This window comes from Linepithema humile, chromosome 1 (assembly GCF_040581485.1).
Source record: "Linepithema humile isolate Giens D197 chromosome 1, Lhum_UNIL_v1.0, whole genome shotgun sequence".
NCBI classification, from domain to species: domain Eukaryota; kingdom Metazoa; phylum Arthropoda; class Insecta; order Hymenoptera; family Formicidae; genus Linepithema; species Linepithema humile.
Window position 1 is genome coordinate 29,465,377 of NC_090128.1, and position 24,611 is coordinate 29,489,987.

Below are 24,611 nucleotides of genomic sequence, written 5' to 3' on the forward strand. Positions count from 1 at the left end.
AAATAAGAAACAAAGGCGACGAACGATCCAATCGCATTCGAGCTCATAACAGCGGCAGCTGGAGAAAGATCGATGTCTAAAACGAAGAAGCGGAGTCTACGAGCAAATATAAAACAGCATCCATTTGCAAACTGCAAACTCAGAAAAACACGAATACAAAAAAAACTTTAGAAAAATATTCTACTATAATAAAAGAACGATTCAAATTGACCGTAAAACCCAATTTCTAAAAATATCACGAGATAAATAACAAATATTAATTCAACGTTGTGTTTTTGTTGATCGACTTTTTTGCAAAAACAACGGATTAAAAGGAATTTAAATATTTTAAAACTATTACGGTTTCCGCGGATGCTTTTTTCCGCTCCGCCCTTCCGAACCACACTACGTTACGAAGCACGATAAAAATCGCTCGGTAAATCGTCTGGATAGATAGATTGAGAGTCGGTGCAATTTTCTCGTAATTCTCTCGGGGCACTATTTCGCAAATGTGCACATGTATAAATATGTGAGAAAAATGCCACGAATGTCGAATATAAATATATCGGATTAATCAATAAACATGATTCTTTATTTTAGACACACTTATTGACAAGTTATACAGGAAACGAAATGACAATGTTGAAATACATTATTTCGGATTATTTTTCAAGACAGCTTCCATAGCACTTATGCATTTGTCGCGTCTTGATATGACTTATCCCTTATCTTGATAACAGATAAGTCCCTTGTCCCTTATCTTGATAAGGGATTAAAAATTTCTGTGTGATACTGGCTCTTATGAAACACTGAATCTTCTGCCGTCTTTTCAATGGCAAATTCTAAATTATCTCTCTTGCAGCTCAAATCCCGCTCTTTCAAATTTTCACTTATTGTGATCATTCAAGAAAAATTTTAAAGAACGACAACTGCTATAACAAATGCTATCTACGAATAATTAAACAAATCAAAAGAGCTAGATTTATGTTACAAAGAAATTTTTAATCCCTTATCAAGATAAGACAAATGCATAAACGTTCAAAAAACTATGTTATAAAATAATTAGACTTACCTATTTATCATTTTAATTGTTATTAAACTTATATATAAAAGTGTGTATAAAATAGAGAACCTTACTTATTGATCAATCGAGTGTATATTAAACAACATATAATACAAAAAAGAATGTATTTCGTAACAAACCATTGAAATTATTGAGATATAGTATTTAAAGTTGACCATTTAGCAACCGGAAATGGTGCGGACAACTATAATTTTCCTGCAATAGGAAAACCACGAGTACATACGTATGTTGACCGCGCATAGCTCTCGCGCTGTAATATAGCGAGTCCGTTACACCAGCTTTCCATGTTACACGCACTAACCGGTACAAGCAGCATGTATCTAATGCGAAGGTATTGCGGACGTACATCGATCCTTCCAATGTATTCCTGCTCTTATTGCATAATAATCTTACAGTTAAGAATAATTCATAATGCCGACCTTATTGCATGCTATTACACGAAATAGCTTTTATCCGCACATTACTTCCGAAATTAATAAAACTTTGCTTTTATAATATGCAGGATGACCGTTGGAAAGATGTCTAAAGTAAATTGCTAATATAACTTTGCAACAAATAGACAGAATAATATGAACTAAATGTCATTTTGTAGAGAAAACTTGTCAATTTTATTACATATAGTATAATAATTAAGTAACTAAAATAAACATTAGAAAAAAATGTCACAAATCTGTCTGGGCGTTCAGTGATAAACATTTTCGAAGTGTTGTCTATTGGAATCGGCACTAAAACTCAATAAATTTTTTAAAACTGTTAGATATACTTTTTAACAACTAAGAAAATATCCTGAATGCATTTTCGAATACTCTGTTTCAGCTTATCATTGTTTTTCAATGGACAACATTTTAAAAATATCACTGAGCGCCCAAACAAATTTGTAGCATTTTTTATCTTGTTTATTTTAATTACTTCTTTCATATTATATGAAATAAAATTGGGTTTCCTCTAGAAAATAATGCTCAATTAATTTTATTTTGTCCATTATCGTTGCAAAGTAATAACAATTCACTTTAGACATCTTTCCAATAATCATCCTGTACTGCTGTAATATCTTTCACTGTTTAGATAAATAATTAAAGTAAATTGTCAACGGCCATTTGGAAAAATATCTTTGACAATATCGTGCATCAATCGTTGACAGTTCGAGTCGATCACTTATTCGCACACATTAAAAAAAAAAGAAACAGCAAATTTGTATTTCTGAATCATTCTATATATAAACGAATGTATCCTTAATTTATTTTTTATGAAGGAGAGAATTTGGCAGGATTTTGTAGCATTCATGATAACATGTTCATAACAGGGGGACGCGCGAGCCGAATTTTAATCGCAAATGCGGCTATACATCGACGGGCACCAAATGTTCCAACGAATCGCGCTGATTTGAGGATGCGGACGTCGGTAAAATGCGATAGCGCAATTTGCATAAGGACCTGATTCTGTTGCCAAAATCGATGGCTGGACGAGTCCGTCGAAAAATCGTCCTGCGAAGCACGTCATCGCTCCTTTTACGTAGTGCGCACAATGTGTTGCCGAAGGAGAGAAAAAAAAAGGAACAGTATGAGTGGGAAAGTACAGCCGTTGAATATTAATTATTCCCGTGAAAAGCATGCGGGATCTGTAATCGACAGCGAAACAAGTTGGAACATTGTCGACATCGTCGCGACTGATTGTTCAATTCTATTGCGTAATGAGATTTAGCTGCATTGTCTGCTTTACAACAAGATCCGCGATTAATGTCGGAAATGTCAACGATAGCATCTTCCTTTATGCAAATGTAAGAGAATAAGGTTTATGAAAGAGAAGCAAAGCATCAATAGTTTTTGAGGTGCGAGAGTATTCGTGAGAAGAATAAATACTTTCGTAAAGTTTAAATAGTTTCTATTTTAATATCAAAATTTTAAACTTTAATAGAATTTTAATGACTCCCCCGAAGTTTGTCCGTAAAAACTTTCGCCTTAAGTTTAAGCATAAAAATTTCGGCCGCACAATAAAGAAGTAGATTGCCAAAATATGTTCCTTCAGTCACTCCAAATTTGGGATCAAGGCGATCGCCCGAGTTCACGCATGTGCGTTGACGGTGCGACAACGAGTTCTTACCGAAAACAACCGCGGTATCCAGATCATTCAGACGAGAGATCTTCCCGCGTACGAAGAGTCTTATCCCGAATGACTCCCGTGCTCATTATCTCCGCACTCTTTCTTATACTTCCATTATGTTCGGAACGGAAGCGCGCGCGCGAACGTCGCGAGGAAAGATCGCGAAAGAACTGTCTGCCGGCTTCGTCTGGCGCTTAGCGGAGGCAAAAGAGAGAACTTCGCACTGTTTCGTATGTGGATCGCGGTCCACGCGCCGATGGTCACGTTAACTGTTTCGAGCTTGACCAACGTGCAATGCAGTCACCGGGCGTCGACGTTACACAACCGAGGAAACGCGCTCGAGGCGAACGGCTTGGCCGGTCGCGACTAGGATGCATCGATACTGCAGCAGAAGCGTTGATATTCCACCTTCGATATATAATGCATTTTTTAGACACGATAACACAACTGATCAGCCAATAATATAAACTGTGTTATTTTAAGAAATTATATAAAAGAAAATATATAAAATAAAGTACAATACGCATAAAAGTCGCGATAAAACATATATAAAAAATTATGTAAACTTGTTACATTTATAATAATTTAATTATAATCGCATAAAAATAACTGCATAAAAATTTGCATTATTATTTGCTAAACCACGCACTGTCAATCATTTAATATAGAATTGTGATGGGCATTGCGGAAAAAGAATTGAAAGAATTAAAAACATTAATTAATTTAAAAGCGATGAATGAGCTATTTCTTTATACATTTTATATTCTACATTAATATATTTTGTATTCTACAAATATATATGTATATCATTGTATCATAATATATTCGAGCTGCATGTACAGTTGCTATCCCGCTTAAGTTAACTGTACCGCGACGTACTTATGTAATCATCATTTTCGTCCGTAATTAACGCGGCAAATTATGATGGACTTCGTTAGACTTTGCGCGCGGGCGTTGCATTAAAAATTTCCAGCTGATGATTTCTGCGCATCGACAATCCATTTTTCTTTATTTCAGCCTCGCGCTCGCGGAAGAGAAAAATCGTCGGCGATCGCGCCACGCATCGAGGATGCCGATCGACCTGAATTCCGGTGACGGCCGATTTGACCGAAGAAGGTTGAACGGAGTAGGGAAGTTATTACCGATTGATCATTCCGCGACGCGAGAAAGGCGAGCCTCCAGTCGCCACGGTCACGATCATTCTATCAAGACTATATATTGCACGGTGCGGCGAGTTTTTGCCTTGTCGATTTCATGCGTGGAAATAATTAACGAGTAATACGTAATTAACGGTATTACGTAACTACATTACTCCGGGAAATTTTTCTCATCCTCGTGATTCCTTCTTTCGTGAGAAGAACGCGATCTCAGACTCTTAGCCGCGAGTTTATTGAAACTGAAACAATCCGCGGCTTGTTAATTTTACGAATTTCTCCATTTCGAAAATTAATGCCGCGGAATGTAACATATAAAATTGAACTTAATAAGAGATTTGTAAAAGATTAAGAATTATTCTGCAAGCGCAAATTCACTTTCACGCCTGACATGCGCCGATGAATTTATAATAAGTAGCGACATTAAAGGGTCCAACTATCCTTGCGAAAACAACTGTAATGTTTGATTCATGCGGCTAATTACGAACGAGCGCGGTGGCAACTCTCGCGAGAACGCCCACGCGTCGCAAAAGTCATTTGTAGTCGTCGTGGGTATCGTCGACGATAAACTCGTGCAACAATCGCGTCTACGAGAGCGCATCTCATCCCACGAAACTCGTTAAAGCCACTTCGCGTTTAGGCGCGATATCTCTCATGTTTGACTTTGCTAAACGTAAAAGTGATTATTCGCGCCCGCTGGCGATACTTGCACGATCAAAGATATATTGATTCCAGCATGAACATTCAATTTTTTTCTGTATATTTATCGGATCGAGAAAAACAATCAATTAAAATATACATTCGTGCAAAGAAAGCAATATATTCGTTCTAGAATATAAATGTTTTTGTCAAATATATGCAATAATATATGCAATTCATCTGGTATGCTCTATATATGCCCGAAATGGAATTCGTTTTATTGAATGAAAGTACATTCATCGTAACTTTTTCACACTGAGCTTAACAAAAAGGGCGGGGTCAGCTGTAAGCTTGTTCCAGTATAAGTAGGTCACAGTTTAACGGCAGACTCTTTGTTTAACTTATAATCAGACGTTGTAAATTGCAAAATTACATATTATCGCGCGCGTTATTTTCCTAGAATATTTATTACTTAATACGTCTAAAACATCTTTTCAAAAATTTATCAGTATGATTACACAACTTTGCATTCTGTGTAATTGCATTTTATTAAACAGATAATTTATAATAGCCAATAAAATACAAGCTTTAAATTTATTAATTAACTAAATAAAATTTATATTAACAAAATAAAATTGATATTAATTAGCTAAATAAAATTTATATATTTATAATTCGAGTAAACGAAATATGGAAAGAGCAATTCCGAGCAGAGACAGCGGATTATGTCACAAACGAGATATCGGGTGCGAGAAAATTACTCGATGTCACTTGTAAAGGGAGCAGAAGGCGTGTGCTCTAACTTTGTAACGAGATCACGAGGAATATCGGAATCACCGTGAGATCCAACTAATTCTATAATACAATAATGACTAATTAACAAAGTGCGTTGAATGATAATTTGTTAACAAGTGCAAACTGCATTGTATGCTGATTGGACTAATTTCAGAAAACAAAGTTAATACAATAATAACAATTTAGTTACAAAAAATACAATAAATGTACACTGTTGTATTTTTATAGTTTTATAATTATCATTAAATTGCAATCATTTATTAATTATATAATGTCCTCTTCGTAACTTTGTCATGAAAAAAATATATTACTTTAGAAATTGTTATCTTGATATCCAACGATAGGAAAACAAATATTTAAAACTTGTATGTACTTCTTTTACACGGATTTTCAAAATATCTTATCTATATTTAGATGCAATCGTACACACTTGTACATCTAAATTTCCACGACTTGTATGATGTCAGTTGCAAATATACAACGAATAACTTTCTAAATTCCACGATGATCGTATAAAGCGCACGCTATCTAATCGCGACAGCGTTGCTTACGATCGATAAGATGTTTATAAGCGTCTGGATCGAATTCATTCCGAGCAATACTCAAAACCGTGATGAAATAAGACGCCGCGGCCGATAATAACAGTGCTACTGTTGATGATCAAGTTCGTGGATGCGGGCTTCTCAGGAATCAAAGCGGAGGAACTATCATCTTACGGATAAATTGATAAAATCGGCGCTACTACAATCTTGTCTGGATGATACGCCAATGTTTAGACACTAGTTTGATAAACGCATAAAATACGTTAATAGAAATTCCGGCCAAAACGCTTTCCACGAAATGCGCACACCGGCTAAATTGGAAATGATGACATTTCACGCCGCAGTGCTGCAGCTGTGTTCTGCAAAGCTTATTTATCTCGGAACCACTAATCGCGAATTTAATTCAAGTGCCATATAATTGAGATATATGTATAAAGTTGAAGAGAAATTTATTATTTTTTCAATGTAAAAAATTATTTATATTACTTTAGCATTTCTTTATTCCATTTTCACGAAACTTTGAACAATACAACCGCAATACTTCTTTAAATTCATTTACCGATCACCGTTATTTAATAAACTCGGTTTAATCGTGCAAATTATTGTAACGCGGCGAAAACATTGTAGCAAAGCGAAAAAATTCTAGCAGTCTTAAATTTCCCAGATTTTCTCCGACTCGTTTATTCAAATTGCAGCGAAGAATGTTTTCGTGAAGTGAAGAATCTCGTGTTTAAGGAGGGCCGTTAACGAAGGCCTCATTCGGAACGATCGACTTTTCGCGAAATAAGCGCGTGAATCGCGTGTATGCCCATGCGTTTCACGTCCGATTAACGCGAATACAGGTAAAACCTGTAAACATGTGCGACTTTCTACTTTCCTCCGGCAGCAAGATTGTCGAACGACTGGCATACATCCCGCCGATTGTACGTCGCAGCTGCGCCGGAGTGACTTTCGATGCAACGATATATCGCCGAGGAGGAACAAGGCGGTTCATTAAAACCAGGCAAAAGTGACAGCGCGTAACCAGTCGATGCTCTTTTGCGCCGATTAATCCTTTCAACCTCCGTACTGCTTATGAAGACGTTCATACATCCGAGGCTCGGATGCAATAAAAGCAGCTAAACGACATCTTTTGTACAACAGTGATACGCAAAAGAGCGCGATGCTTACGGAAACGCTTGTCAAAAATTACGCTGAGTCAAGAATCGCAAATTTATTCTCATAAAACTCACTGCAAGGGCGGAATAAAAATTATCATGTTTAAACCTCTTAAAGAAAACTCCAAGAAAAATTCATAAAAATGTTTATAAAAATAAATACTTTTTATTTGTTTTATTTTCTTCTCGCGGACATGCAAATTGATTCAACCCTTCTATTTTACACAGACATAAAATTATAATTTTATAATTTTAGAAAATTGGCATAGGACGTAAAAAATGTTCACAAAAAATGCGGCACTTTAATCCAAATCAGAAACGTAAAAAAGCACAACAAATAAAAACAGAAAGAGCGAAGATCATTTTCAAAGATAAATGCTCGATTGATATACAAAAAAAAAAAAATTGAAGATGCGATTCGAATGGTGATTCCAGAAGGAAGACCAGGATGTGAAGAAGAAAAAAATAGCAAGCGATCGCGCAGACGTGCGGCCGGAAATTCTAGTCGATCTTATCTGTGATTCTCATTTTCCTTCTTCTTCGTTGAACGCAATGATCGTTTAAAGCCAGGACCGTCTGAGCATGTCCACTTCGTTAATTGCGTGGGGGTTAACGACCCGAATACTGTGCGATGTGCACGCCACAATATCGAGGCAGAAGTATCGAATACGAAATGTCGTCTTTTATAATCAGTTCTTTTTTTTTTCCGCATGGCTCGGGCTCGAAAACTGCTCAGCCTTCTTTGATGTTTATCGTCCGCGCGTAAACGGTGACGCAACGTGACTACCTGACAAGATGCTATCATCATTAAATATAAAATGAGCCGATAAATTTAACAGGAGGAGAATTAGGCGCATTATATTAAACGGAGAGAATATATCTGAGAAACTCTGAGAAATTTTAAAGTAACTTTCTTCTCAATTTTTCGTACAAATTTACATATTTGCTTTTCAAGATCGTATTCATAAGTCGCTCATAAGGCATTGAGATGATTAATTACAAGAACTATTTAATTATCTATTTGTCTTCCCAAAAATTAACCTGTCGCATTAATTTCTCTTAATCTTCAGTGTTAAGTAACTTTTTAATCAACTCTTCATTTTAATTACCACCACTTTCTGAAATGCTTACACCATCGTTTGGCCTACTTGACCTGAAACAAGACTAATTTATCTCCCTCTCTCTCTCTCTCTCACTCCACCTTAATAGCGCCACTTTACTATCATACAGATATTCTGGCAAGTGTGCTCCGTTATTTGTCGCACCTTCTCGAAAAATACAGGCAATTTATTTCTCAATTCCAAGAATGTGCTACTTTACTATTGTTCTGAACCAATTTCTGCGTTGTACCTTCCCAAAATACAAATGTAACAAATTTGTTTCTCTCTCCCACACCCTCTCTCGACGACGTCCAACAAATATTCTCGTCGATGAGTCAATGACCTGAATTGCCGCTCGGCGAAATGAAACTGCACTTCTTCCCGTGCGTGCGTGCGTGCGTGCGTGCGTGCGTGCGTGCGTGCGTGCGTGCGTGCGTGCGTGCGTGCGTGCGTGCGTGCGTGCGCGCTTACGATATAAACGGCATATACGCCTCGCGCATATATCTCTCTCTCTTTCTCATTATGCATACACCGCACGAATATTTCTACATTGTGCACCATAAAGATTTGTTACGCCCAGCGCATGACTTCCTTTCCTCGCAGGACGATAATTAGCAGCGTCCAGTCGCTCGTTCGCTCGCATTCTTGCTCGATAATGATTATGCTGGACGCGAAAAGCGTCTTCGCAGGTATCGTATCAGAGGTAAACCCGACAGTACTTTCAGGTACGTTCAAATGTGTCCTCAATTGAGGTTCTTAAGCGACATTCTACGCTATTATTAATTTTTAACTATATCTCTATATTAATCTGTGCCATTTTGAATTGCTTAAAATAGAAATAAAATTAATACTCTCTGCTATATTTATCTGAGGAATATTTTCCTTGAATGTTCAACAGTGATTAATTATTCAGTATCAAGTTACTGGCTAGCAATTTAACTTCCTCAACAATATAAATGCGGCATCTTACTAAATAAATTGCAAGTTTAAGTTTTTATAGAACATGATTACACTCTGCTTTGTATATTTTTCAACCATGTAACAGTATCGCACAAAAACTGAATATACGAAAGTCTGTGATTATATTTTTGATTTAAAAAGATGCGAAAAACATTGAATATGTCACGTGTAATAAAAATCGTGTTTACAAATATAATCGCGCGCCAATGACAATCGAAATGCCGAAAGAGGAAAAAGAGAAGGACGCACACCGCCATTCATTTCGTGGTAAAATCTCCACACCGTTTTGTGTGCTATATTTACGCTTCAAAGAGTTAGTTCGACGATGACTATTCGCGCCGCGTAAAGTAGACCTCGCATTTGCACGCGACGTGTGGTATATTTAAGGTTTGTTTGGACTGCTTCCGCAATTTCTGCGACGACGGCCAGCACGTTGTTTTGCTTACTGAATACTGGGAAGTACTCGATTGCCTAGTTAACCCTTCAATAAATATATATATATATACATAGTATCCCAGAATGCACGTGACGTTTTAATTAAAAATGTTGTTGACGGATTTAAAGATAATTACTAAAATGCCAAAATATTAGTAATTCAATTTTCAAGTTAAAAAATGACTGACAATGAAAATGTTTTCAAGAACCGAACTTCTCTACAATAAACTAACAAGAAATTTGTATCAAATATGAAGAGACTTTAGTTTTTTTATAAATATTTAATAAAAAAATTATAATATATTGATATATAAAATTAAGTAAATAATATTAACCTTAAAAAATTCTATAATCATAATATTTGTCGCTGTTAATAAAAGAAGATGAAATCGCAATCGTTCGAAATTAACCGATTATTTTCCATACTCTTACACGTAAATTTCGCTATTGTAGCAAATTTCACAAACAAATTAGATTCACTTGTGATTTCACAAATTAAGCCCGGCCTCTTTATGATTTATGTGAGATCTCTGCTACTTTCACGCTCGCAACATTCACGGGTATTCCTTGTAAACTAATTATAGGGTACTGACCGAAATCTGTCGAGTCATTCAGCAGCCGATTAATCTACAATGCGATTCTAATCAATCTCGCGGCGTAGCAACCATAACTCTCACAAAAATTTAACATGGTGTATTTAACTTGCGGGTGCAAAATGCGTGTGCAATCACGAGAGTATATAAACACGAGTCAACAAGAAAAGCAAACTAACATGATTATTATGCTCTGCGCAAGCGCAAATATTTCTGTTGAATCAAAAACCAAAGCAACAAAACTTATCAGACATTGTACATTTAAATTCAACATTTTATTTATTCACCTTTTCTGACTATACGTTTCATCCTTTTGTTCGCATTGAGTGTAGATCCTAGGAATTGTTTAAATACAAATTCAAACAGAGACGCGATGTCTGAAGATGTTTTGAAAATTTACTGAATAGTATCTCATTGCCGACGTTGAGTCACGGAACACCTTGTACTTCCGTCGTCGTACGGTTGCACCTATTTACATTTGCATCACGTTTTCTGCGGAGTTCTCTCTTCCTGCTGCAGTGCAGCTGCATTGATCGTACTTTTGTTAATTATTTTTGTCAAAAATGTACATATACAAACGCACAAGTATTGCTCTTTTATAGGATCAATTAACTGCGTCGAGTTATACTTCCTTTTTATTTTTTCAAAACGGAATTCTATATGTTTATATTTAGTGGAATATTATTTATAAAAATCATTATTTGCTTCAAACGGTAAAAATCCAGAGAGCAAAGTGTGCATTACACGATAAAATATCACATTTCATGCGAGACAATAGCGTGGTCGGTGTTATAATCACGCCGCCCTCTGAAAGGATATGCAAATCCACTGTGACGTGGCCTGCTTTGGAACACTCGCTGCAGACGACAGTGATAAGCCCGTGCAAACACCGCAACACGCGGTAGATAGACGTGGTCTCGCTTTCGGGACGATTTATACACTTCTTCTAGACACGACAGGACAGAGATAAGATTATCTCGCAGACGATTAACTAAACTTCCGAAACTATGCATTTCACGCACTTTGTTCATCACGTGTCGATAAGATATCTCTCTCGAATATTTTCCAAATGTTCTAAGCGCGTGAAAGATACGATGCAGAAATTATTCTCAGCTGTTAAGTGTAAAAAATTTTACACAATTGAATATAAATCTTTTACAAACGTCTCTAATCTCTGGAGAATGCAAGCTTACTTCGTATCTCGGGGACTGTCGATCATGCGGAAAAATCATTTCTCTGCATTATACACCTTAAGCTAAATGCAAACGTGATCAGAATCAAATGTTACGATAATGTTATTAGAAGCGGAAAGACTAGAGTGCTGAGAAATAACCTAGACGCCCCCTCAGAAAATTCACCGTCTTCACAAGGATAAAAACAGCATGCTGAGCCGATCGCGAACCGGTGTTGCACACCCACACGCACCCACGCGTGCGCAGGTATGCGCAACATGCAGGCAAACTTAAAAGCAGATATTAAACGTTCACCCCATTGCAATCGACAAACTGCCGGCGGATAAACACGCCGCTTTAAACTCATTCGAAAAGAGATTATATAAAAAATAACATCTTGAATGGAAGTTTGATATGCCGTGTAATATAGAAAACCTTTGTGAATTCAGGCAAAATTGAAATATATTTTTTCTTTATACGGACGAAAACTGCGCAGTTACAAAAAAGTGTCGTCTAAATGGGATCTATGTAGGATTATGCAATTCATCGTGTCGAGGTAGAAACCGTTCCGCGTGAAATGCAGCGCATTTATTTCTGTCACAGTTATTTCCTGACCGAGTGTCAGAAAGCGCTATCAATTGGTGAATGATGATACTGTATAACCGACGAATTATTCCAAAACGATGTCAATCGCAGCTGATTTTTGTTGTTTCAAATAAGACGCGAAAGCTCAATTTGTGACTTTTATTAACGGAAGTTTCACAATACGTTTTCAATCATTTCTTTCGCCAAAATGACAAAATGTCAAATTAATTAAAATAACTCCGATAGAAATTAAAGAGTTGCTGGTCTTTTCACGAGAAAATAATTCCGACAACCTTCGCACCGACTGCACTGACAATTGCAGTATCTTAACGGTTTCCACGTGCACAACTTGCAGGTACATTAACGGGCTCGGGAAATGATTTAACGCGCTGCTGAATTACTGATTACTTTTCGAGTGAAGCACTACTGTACGTTCACGTCGCCGTGCAAAGTGGCGTTGTCAAGGGGAACACAAGAGTGTGACTCGAGCAAAGTTAGAAGTTTTAAGAACCCAATGGAGGTGCCGGAAAAAGATCTCTCATGCCGCTGAAGTGTGCGCCGACGAGATGGAAATTGCGCCTGATTTATTTCTTTTTTTCTTCTCTCTTTTTCGACTCCCAGCCGAAGCACTTTCTCTTTGATCCGTCGGTCGTAACATTACGTTTGCTACATTTGCTAACGATAATCGTGCACGTTGATTTGACATTTGATTTTCGCGAATTCCAAGGAATTTCCGCACGAACAAAACATGATGCGATATATATCGAAGAATCACACAACAGCACTATCACCAAATATGGAATCGTTCGCTTTTCATGTTTCGGCCCGCCCACAATGTCATAAAGCCGACAGAGAGGATAAGAGAAAGGCACTTTTTGTGCAGTCCGTTTTTTGCTAATCACCATGTCGTCTTTAACGTTTGGAAATTCTGTTTCTAATATATGTATCTCTGTAAATATTTTAATTTTTTAATTTAACTCTTTTACTTCATTCTTTTATTAAATTGCACAAGTCATTTGTATTCGTTACCATCGCATAAATTGTACTAGAAAAATGAGAAAGCATTCCAATTTGCGAGAAGAGCAATTTTCTATGGTAATTTCTGCGCCGAGTTCTGAGTGGGAATCTTAAACTGCAGTAAGAAACTTTGAAAGGGAATTAAAAGTTCACGTTAATGCGACTTGACACACGAAAACGCATGCAAAGCCGACCTCGTCGATAGGAACTTGATATACTTTGACCTCAACAAGTTATATCTACGATGTGCAATCGCAATCGCAATCGCAATCGCGATCTAATTTCGAACAACAAATATTTAGTCGGCAGAAGCACTTAAAAGAATTGCCCCACTTATATACATTACACAGAACCCGCGTACATCATTTCATCTCACCGTATTGCATATAAAAATTTTGATAAGTATAAAACTCATATTCCATTGAAAAATAAAATCTCCTTTAAAATAACAGAGGAATAAAATCTGTTGATTTAATCATTTGCGGTTTGAATTAATTTTAAGGAATATTAAATATTTTGTCCTTATTTTAAGAAGAAAATTTTGTAAGTGAAATAATAATTGTTCTTATTTTAAGGTTCTTATTTTAATAACGATTGTTCTTATTTTAAGGACTTTTTAATTATTACGTTAGAATAAATATATGACGAAAACATAGTTTTTATTCAACATATAGTATTTCAATAAAATAATTAAATTAAATTCTGTATATTTGAAGGCTCTTGAAATTTAAAAATGTATTAATCTTCGAAGATTCAAAGCCAGATGTCGTTTGCTTGTTAATATCGTTTATTCTTAACTTGTAATTGTAATACAAGTTAAGAATAAATGATATTAACAAGCAAACGACATCTGGCTTTGGATCCTCGAAGATTAATACATTTTTTAAATAATTTAATATATTTAATAGTTGCAATCTGAAGAATTATCGTTCGCAATGTCGCAAAGCACCAAGTCCAGTTCATAGGATCGCGAAAGATTAAAATTAATGAAAGAATTGGGGACAAAGCAATTTATATACACGCTATATATTACAATTTACGCAAACATGAGACAGTTTCACGACCAGAGATCGATTCAGAACATCGCAATCGCTCGCTGTTTCAAACAGCGAGTATTACGAGTGGGCAGCCGAGTGTCATTCCATGGCAGCCTACGCGATTTCGACAATCCACGCCCGACACGAATCGAAAGTGTGAATCGAACGGAAGGACGTCTATTTGGTTCACAAATTAGGCTTTTAGCCTAATAAGGCAAAATTTGTTAAATTCCCAGAAAAAAAATAATAAACAGAAAATTATTCGACACTATCTACAAATTAACAAATTACGAATTTTATACGAATAATTTCCTACAAATTACAAGTTACATCCTGCAATAACAGCAATTATGAATGCGACATAAGCAAAATGGCATCCGAAAAACATGTTTAAAAAAATTTTGCACAATTGTAAATTGCTGTTAGCGATCGACTCGCACGATTTTAACACTTGCATGTAAATATATTACTATAAAATCTGATCTGGCGCGCGAGCGAACGGCTTCGCATACGCGATCGACTTATTAATTAGTTGCGCAACGAGTCGACAACACTTCCAGCGTGTTAAAAAGTCGCCGAAGCGTATCACAAATTGCGATCCGCGGAAGCCGCATCGGTATAACACCATCATTCTTCCGCAATTCGATTGGAGAAATGGACAGGATACACGATATTCATAAAGGAGCGGCGCTTTGCTGTTGATATAATTACGCGCCGCATTTTTTCTAAACAAAAATGTAATCCGTTCAACCTGTACACGAAAGAGATTAAAATCGGGACGATGTTTCGTCCCAGGAATTGAAAGTCCGCCGCGGATTCCGAGCGACGGCTCGTTTTTCCTCTCCGTCGCTGTTCACCGGCCGTGACGATCATTGGATAATTCGAGAGTGAAATCTTGTCCCTGGCACTATTATCCTTTGTCACGCCGAAAGCGTATAATGATGCGTGATGCCGAATCAAGCGGATTATTGCCGTCTTGTGTTTAACTCAACGTGAATTGCTTGTGATATTCCTGCACACGTGCTGCTACAAGACCGTAAATCTTCGATAAAGCAGCATGTGAAAAGTCAAGTTTTCTAACGGCACGTTCAGAAATGGAAAGCGATGCAATGCTGTGAAAATGCATCGTCGAATCGCAAAGTCTAGCATTTCCAATGCTTCTACAAAAATGGATTCAGAAAAGACAGATCGCCTGTTAAATAAAATTCTAATTTTTCACGCGTAATATTTATTTTACCGGATAAAAGTTTTGAACGTTTAATATAAAAACTCCATTAGAATTTAACCACAATTTGCATCGTAAATTGAGAAAAATCGAACAGCACTATTCTCGATAATCTCGCGCATGAGACAACACGACGCAATACATATGCAAAGAGCGACTTACGTAAATCGTGGTGACGGTTGCATTTCTAACCATATCCCTGACATCGTCCATCTCCCGAATGGACGCCGGCGTAGGCGCCAGCATCACCTCACTCGCCATCCTCGCGTTTTTGCCGCGATTGTCTTCTACTCAAGAACGCGCGTCGCGATTCTTGTACGCCAAATTCGGTCTGCGCCCGGAATTCGAAATGTAAAAAGGCCACGACAAGCTGCACCGCCAATTTTTAATGCAGAAATATCGATCTGAACTCAGTGCAGAATTAATCATTCAAATTCAATCCGAATAATGCGGCGCTTTCTAATGAAGCATTCCGTACAAGTGGCACAGATCGCGGCGCTTTGTGTATCGTCACATTTTCAGGGATTATTTGCTCGCTTAATTGACGCAACCTCGAAGTAGTCTCGCACGTTACTCCTCGCGGCGTCCTTTCTCGCGAAACCTCGTCTTCGGTATGCACGGCGTCCGCTTCCGGGAGAGAGGCGGCGCGCGTCCAACGGAGAGAAGAGCGGCGACCGAATTTAATTTCGGCGACCGACTTCGCGGAGCGACATTATTAACTAAACACACTCGCGTCGCGACGCCTGGCGAGTTTCGCTACATGTTACGCGCGTTTTCACCCCGTTCCTCGATATTTCCCTCTTCCTCGTGAATAATCCAGAACGCAGGAGAGACAACGATCAGCGACTGCATGGCAGCAGCCGCATGTATCACGATCTTCTTCCCGAAAACGCGGATTCTCTCGTGGCACGGAGCCAACATCTGTCTTCGATCGGCTCAGCGATGCAATCCCAATCACGTTCGTGGCGAGTTTGAGTCTTTTTGTTTTCGGGTAATCTAGTCGAACCTTTTCAGAACGTTGTGGAGAAATTGTAGCGTCGATGCAGTGCAGCGCATTCAGTGCAGCGGACGTTTTGTGACTTGCACTATGCGTTGCGACTATAGAGATAGCATAAGAATCGCGATCGATACGCACTTCCGAGATGATGAATCACTTCGCGAACGTGTACACGATAACTCAAGTGAAAAAAAAGATAATACGCAATCATCTGAGTGTGTCAACAAATCTGTCGACACGGAAAACTATTAATTGTTGCGTTTAAATATAATTGATTTTCCCACCATCTTTGAAAATATATTTTCAAACCACTACTTTTCACGATTTATATCTCGGTAAAAAATGATTTGTCTACTCAGACTTCACTCGAAATAACTCGTGTTGGTCGATTTTTTTCCGACGCCGCACGTCACCGTCAATCACTTCGCCACCGCGTCTCCGAATTCGGGGAACAATACGGGCCGCGGTGCGCCAAGTGTGATTGCGGTAATTGATTTTGATGTCCACTCTTCGGGGAACACAGTTACAGCAACACACACTGCCAGTTCCGAGCGCGAAACCGCACTACGAGCGAATCGCGCGCGGGCTTTTGATTCCGCCGAGCGCGGAGACGGCACTCTGCGGCCGCGTGAGTGAGTCAGTGCTGTTTCATACCCACGACGCCTACACACACACACGCACGCAGTGGCGAATCAAGATGTATCGAGGCCCTAAGCGTAATATAATTAGCTCTCACCCCGCGCATCACAGAGGGTTCCGCAGATAAAAGAAGATATTTTTCCCCTCCAAATAATTATATAGCTTTCAAGCAGATGCAACATAAAATTATATTCCAATTGTGGAGATAATATTTCGCTAATTTCATTAATTTTAAATAATAAATTCAACACGACGCAAAAACAAAAATTATTTATGCTTTATCATTGCGTTACTTTTGAGATTTTTTAAATTCTGAATGAACCTGATATATCATTGACTGTTCCGATGGAAAGAATGGCTTATGTTGGTGTGAATAATTACTTTCGCCTTGGAAACCGCGCTCTCAACGAAACAATAACCACGATAATTAGAAATATTTACATCTTCAACAAAAGATGCGCTGTAAAAGCAGCGAGCATAAATACCTCGTGTAAAGTAGCACGTTGTGAATACAGCGGAATCTATCGTTGCATTTTTAAAAAATTGCACAAAGCAGTTTAATTAAATAAACAATTACCTAGATAACATTTGGACAAGTGTAACTTGAGAAAGGCGTAGAAATTTTCATAAATACGTAAATTGAATCGCAAAACTTTCCAGATCCTCCAGACAGTTTTCCGAAAACGGTGCAATGAGAGCTAGTTAAGAACAAGAATTGATCGTGGAAAGTGACCAACAAACGTTTCCTTTCGTGAAAAGCATCTAACAATGAAACGCCAAACAATGCACCACTGTCGCATAACGCGGATTCATTTTCTCACGCTATATTGGATTACTCGCGAAGGACGTTGCAAGTGTGTAAAAGCAGAGACGCAGTGACAACCTATCTCATGCTCCCGGGACGCCTCCGCTTTTTGCGGGTCTCTTGCGGCCAGGGCCGGTTAACCAGCAGACAGTCCTGTGCACGCACAGGATGCTCTAAAGTTACAGAAAAAAACCCCACGAGATTTGCTGATATTTAAGAAATTTTTGCAATAATGACATAAATTTGCGGAATGTGCTGAAATTTTACAGAATTATTTAACGATAAGATAAAAAGCATTAAATTTCTGTAATGATCAAATAATGAGTACGTTTTACTTGTAAATGATCTTATTTACAAGGTCAAAATTATCACTTTTAATTAGCCACCCACACCAGCTATTTCCTTATTCGCACGGTTTCGAAACTTTAAACGATTTCGATTATCTGCTTCGAGAAGCCAGGTGCAAACGTGACTTTCACCGATTAACTTTTTAAAAGTGAGCGTTTGAACATGGAATATCCTACATTATTATTACATAAAATGCATGCAAGTCATACTGTTTTTTCTTTTCACGAGAAATAAAAACTAAAAAAAATGGTGATGCTATAGAAATTATAATTTTTAACAATTTTCATTAAATATAATAATCAGTTTAATAGTTTAGTTAGTAAATTAAACAATTTGATAATTAATAGTTACGTTTATAACTAATAATTTTATATATTTAACCATTTGTATACCAATTTATTAAAGATATTAATAGATTTCGCATTCAAATTAAACACTTAAGATTCCAATCGTTAAGTTTTGAAGTATAAATAACCTTTTAAATTTATTAAAAATATTTTTATGCGACAAAACAGTAAATTACTGACTCGTGAAAAACAAAAATAATTTTAGAGTAAAGTGAGATGTTTATCTAAAACGATAATATATGTACATAAGAAAACATTCGAGTTATCTTACGCGCGGAATGCATAAGCGAGACTCCACTAAACACACTTTGTTCGCAACATTAATCGTTTCCGAGTATGTGTCATGGTCGTCTTAATTACTTTAAAAGGAGTCATCAAGGCTCGCGTAGTGAGAGCTGAGTCCTCGTCTTTTCTCATCGCAAAGTTAATGCAGGTGTAGCGGAAAATCCTCGAGCTATGTCGTCTTAATCAAACACGATCAATCGATCGATATTTCAAGAGCAGTAGTACGAGTGGTTTAATTATATGTAAAGAGTATCGATGATAATTTTATATAAAAATAGTGCACAGATACATTATTTTTAAACCTTTGTAAATAAAAGTTACTTTATTCCTATTAAATTACTTCATTGAAATTATTCGCACAAACTAATGATTATTTGATATGAATATTAAACACTCATCATTCTTTTACAATTAAATTTAAATCTAGTTATCAGAAATGCTACAGGCAGAGCCGTTACTTTTATGGCGAGATCGTGACACGTGTAAAATCTTAGAAGCTCACATTTTTGTGAACGTTTTTGAGATTCAAAGAAGACATAGAAATCAGAGCACGTAATGCACGAGAAATCACGGCGGCTAATTGCACGGCTTGCACGCGCGTTGCATAGCTTTTCAATGCACGTTTGATAATTGCGCCGCTTATTACATGCGGAATGCACTCGTCCGTTCCTGCGCGCTAGAAAAGGAGGAGCTCCAAACGACACGCCTTAAATTAGGCGCTTAGTTTCCAGTACATTAATCGACGGAAACGATCGAGACAAGATCCTTCGCGAACACGCACGATAGAATCGCTTTTTTTTTTTTTTAACCAGGCATTGTTTTACCAAGCAACGTAGGTAAGTAAACACCGCCAATGTATTTACTTTCAGTACGATCGGTCTTCAGTGATGTCGATGACTTCAAAAATAAATAAGTAATGACGGCATAAATAAAGCCGCTTGCACGCAATAAGAATAACCTTGCTTTCCAGTAACGAGAAAACGAAACCAGTTTACACGGTATAGTGCGTTGTAGCAATAAATCTGTCTTTAGGCTAGTCTTAGGCTATCATCCTACAATCAAATTCTTATAAGCTTTATAGCAATAATCATACACTATTATCATAAAAACTTGAAAATTATAAAGTTAATCGAAAACGTGAAAAGTAACGAATTGCAATAATGAGATAAGTGCAGAATGATTGATACATTTTTCATATTAAAGTTAAAATAAGTAATCAAATATGTAACGCTGAACAGATTAAAGAAATAAACGCCGCGATAAAGAGAATCCATATAATTAGATTCTCGACTTTGAAAATAAAATCACGCGAGTTTTGTGCTTCAAGAAGTAACTAATGTTATTTACGTGTTAGAAATGTTTTCGTTGAATTTTTGTGGAAAGAAAACTACTTGACGGGTTTACGCCTGCTACTCGTAAATGCACAGCTTACGTACTTTCTTATTGTTAGTGGCTTTCTTGCAATACTATCGACAATGCGTTTTTCTCTAAGAGGCCAAACCGACCGAATGACACTCGTTGGACGTGTGCCAAATGTGATCGTCGATAACGAGGACTCTAGCGTGTCCGCATATCGATTGTTCATCGGTGCAGATTTGCGCAAGCCACTGGATTGTAAAGGAAAACAATGTTAAATGGCATGACAACAAGAGATTAACAATAAATATGCAATTTGCACGAGAATGTGCAAAAGTTTTACGATATCCTGCACGATGTTAATATCGAGGAGTTTTAAACACGCGATAGACAGATTAAATTGTTAATGCAGAAAAATAATTCCACTCTGTTTAATAAGAATACAATATCGAAGGGCAAAGAGAGTGAATACATTCCTGCGTTTTTCAGAAATAATAGGAGAATAAAAGAGTCTTTTTATAAACCATCAAAATATAGATAATACTGATCGATTCAGACTTAAAAATTGATCAAAATAGAATTATTAATCGCAGAATAAGAGAGCCTTTCATGCAGAACGGGTCAATAAACGAAGGGGTATTAATAGACGATCGATATAATTCCTTGAAAGCCGATATGATTCGGGCAAAACCTCAGCCGGGCGAATTTACGAGCGTCGGTAGTGGAGTTCTCGAGACGCGCGGCTCATTCGGAATTAGCAGCGCAATTAAAGGGATAATTAAGGTGAGAGTGTACGATTCGCCGAAGACGCGAGGGAGGCAGCCGCATTCGGTGATCCGCGTCCGTGGGCGCGCGGGCAAGGCAAGTTTACGCGGCGCGTTTTATCGTGCAATAAATAACCTTGTGCACAGGAAACGAACGCCATATTCGTCATAGCGTCAGAGCTCGGGAACAGCCTTACTGCTTGGACAGCTATCCATCTACAACGTGTCTCGCAAGTACGTGTGACAAATATCTCCATTCGCTAACGAGGATACGAATAGAGAAGTGTCCTACTGCAAATATCTCCCTAAAGAGAAACATATTTATCGCAGACGTCAAGTTCTTCATTCGATTCAGCGCTAAAGTATTCCTTCATCTTTCTCGAACATCCAGCATATAATTATTTGTACCTAAAATCTCCTTCCTAATTTTGATATTCTAACTTTCACGTGTTTCGTAAAGTCTAAACAAGAATCCCTTTTCCCGGAGAATTGATTTCAGAACAGAATAAGCTTCTCTTTAGGTCTCAACTTTCATCAGTGTCACATTCCTTCTATCGCCCGACTTCGCGCTGATCCCGGCGAAGGAGAAGAGAAACGACTTACCTGGCGGGAGTCGTAGGCGTCGGGGAAGTGCTCGGAGTCGCCCCCGCCGGACTGCTGATCGGCTGCTGTCGCCGCGGCACCGGCTGCGACGGCGGAGGCGGCGGCAGGCCTGCGTCGATCGTCTGCACTCGCGCCGCGATCCATCGTCGCGTCGTAGAACACATGTGCGGCGTTCGTACCGTCGCCGGGCGCGTCGTCGTCGGCGACGCCGTTGCACAAGCGCTGCTGCTGCTGCTGCTGCTCGTCCTTTGCCGCTGTCGTTGTCGTCGTCGATGGCGGCAGCGGCGGCGCGGCTGTTTCCTGCACCACCGCGGTCTTGTTGCCCTTAGCGAAGAGCCGCGAGATCGTGTTCCACATTCAACGGGATGATAGCGATCGCGCCGGCACCCGTGGTTTCAATCAACGACGACCGATCCGCGCGACTTCCTGTCCTCGTCATAGCCAAGACGACTTCGCGAAGGATCCTGCCTGTTGTCCGTTGCTTCCTTTCGACCTGCCTTTTTTTTGCCGAGGAAAAGGTCCTCTATGGTTGTCCTTTTAAGCTCACTTTTGCTCGTGTCGTTTCAGAATCCTTCGGAAAAAAAGATTATTCTCTTAATCTCCAGCCGCGTCGGGTGCGTTCCGTTTTCTTCCGTTTATCCTTGTCCTTCGCACACATACACCACACATATGCACTGTACACACTTCAATAATACGTACTCTTCCGTCGACACGCGAGATTGGTTTCTGCAACGATAAACGGAGCACGGGATTAGAGAAGGATACACTCTGAGGAGCTCGTATTCGCAGAATTTCATTCTCCCATGCCATGCGCACGTGCGCCGAGAAAACGTGTGTCTCCGCCGTCGACACGAGAAGAATGCACGTACCTGCGTCCTGAATAACTCTAAACCCTCAACATTAGTATATGAAACCGCCGATCAGTTAACTTTACGCAATTTCTGCCCTACTATCGGTCTCTAAGAATTAAAAAGCGATTACTGTAAGTTAAAAGTAAAGATGACAAATTTGGACATGTTGTCTTTCGACGAATATGACGCACGGATGCCGATATGGTTGCGAAGCTCGACGAGACTTTCTCGAGGTAAAGTTAGACTTTATTTTTGCAGCAAGTTCTACGAAAAGTAGATCTGGTATTCGTTTGAGAATATAAGGATGACGTAGCAGTGTAATTATGGATTTCAACAATAATAACTCACTAATAAATGTATATCAATAATTATGATTTTCACAAAATGCATCAGGAATAAACTTTCGACATAAATGTTCGTCAATTTAAGAGATTGCAGTAAAAATAATTCGTAAATGAACATTTATTTGAAACAAGATCACTGTCAGTTGATATTTAAACATCCTTATCAAAGAGCTTTGAATTAAACAATCACAACAGTTGGAGCTAACCATAAATAATTATATTTCACTCTTGTTACACAATAAAGTATTCAAAAATAAATTAAGTTTGCGAAAATATTAATATATTTTAAATGGATAAACAAACTAATTTTGTGTGATATTGAAAATATAATTAAAATTATACTGAGAATAGATTTAAAATATAGATTTAAATTATACATTTTCTTCACATACATCAAAGTTGAACTTTGTGCAAAATGTACTTAGATAACCTCAAAATCAATGAAAACAAAACCTGGCACGCCAGGCGATCAGGTGGAATGTGTTGTCAAAGTTTACACCGCTACCTATCCCAGCCAACGCTTGCTCGACATCGCGAATGTCGTGGACGGCGAGAATCCGTTCCCAAGATCCTTGCCGATGATGCTATCGGCCCGCGAAACGTCCTCGATCGAACGCACCTCGCTCCCTCCCTCTCGTTCCGTTTCGCGGCGCCCGCGACTTGTCAGCGTAAAATAATGCCGGACGAAACACAGCCAAAGGACATCGTCGCGAAAGAGCGAGTCGGGAGGACTCGTCCGCTATTTTGGTCGGACAGCGGTGAGCTGTTCTCGGAAGAGCCTCGACGACGCGACGCGTATCGATCTTCGCGCGGGGAACAACCAGACGACGACGGGGAACGACGAGAGCGAGAGGAAGCGACACGATCGAAACCGTCGACCGACCGTCGTCGTCGTCGCCCTACGGTTGATTCACGTATCATTCACACAGTAGTTTCTCGAGTTATATAGATCCCATTACACACATGTGCGCGTAATAAAGACCTCGCATTCATACCCGTATGCGTGTTTGTAATCTGGATCGCGTGTATGAATAAGAGATTCAGGTAGGGATCCGAACGTGTATACGAACGCGACCCTAAACCCATCGGCGGAGAGGCGTACCTCTTGCTTCTGCTGTTCCTCTCACGAGTTTGGCTCGGCCCTCGTCTCTCTCGCTCCGTCCGTCTTTCCGTCTCCTTCTCTCTCACGGGACCTTCCGAGGCCTCGCGGCAAACGAACTCCTCGAGTGTATCCGGCTGTCGCGTACGTTGACAGCCGTCTCTAGGTTCCGGCACGCGAGAACAAAGCACACACACCACACGCGCGAGATATTCGCCGAGACTTCACGTAGCACAGAGATCACACGAGCCAAGATTCTCCACCGCGCGCGAAGTCCCGATTATTCGCACTCACTCGGCCCCCGAACCGTTCAATCGACCGACCGACCGTTGCGGAGCGATCGCGCCCGACTTCGCTCCGCTTCGCCTAGAAGTTCGTCGCGAGGCGAGGCGACGAGGCACACCAACAAGATCCGCGAGTTTCCGTGTACACCACACAGCCTCTCTCCCTCTCAGCGCGGAGATTCGCCCGTTCGCAGGCAGCAGTACGCCGCACGCAGCACCTTGCCGTCCATCGCGATATGCGAGAGCGAGAGGGTCGCTGCGCGAGATATATCGCGAGACAACTAATCGCGATAGGCGCGGCTGCTCGACTAATCG

At 39.0% G+C, this 24,611-nt stretch overlaps 1 protein-coding gene across 13 annotated transcripts in view; it reads right to left on the bottom strand.

Moving 5' to 3' along the window:
* Positions 1 to 24,549, bottom strand: part of Patronin (calmodulin-regulated spectrin-associated protein patronin) — a 62,659-nt gene extending 38,110 nt beyond the window's left edge. For 5 of the 13 annotated variants that reach the window (XM_067347822.1, XM_067347827.1, XM_012361365.2 and 2 more), the window contains exons 1-2: positions 24,016 to 24,548; positions 21,719 to 22,444 (exon numbers count right to left, since the gene is read on the bottom strand). In XM_067347822.1, coding sequence (XP_067203923.1) covers positions 21,719 to 22,075 — 357 coding nt within the window. In that variant the 5' untranslated portion in view covers positions 22,076 to 22,444; positions 24,016 to 24,548. Of the gene's footprint in view, positions 1 to 15,736; positions 17,162 to 21,718; positions 22,445 to 23,418; positions 23,439 to 23,908 lie in introns of those variants that run through there. The other 8 variants (XM_067347824.1, XM_067347825.1, XM_067347823.1 and 5 more) reach the window with 5 other exon arrangements.
* Between the last annotated feature and the right edge of the window lie 62 nt (positions 24,550 to 24,611).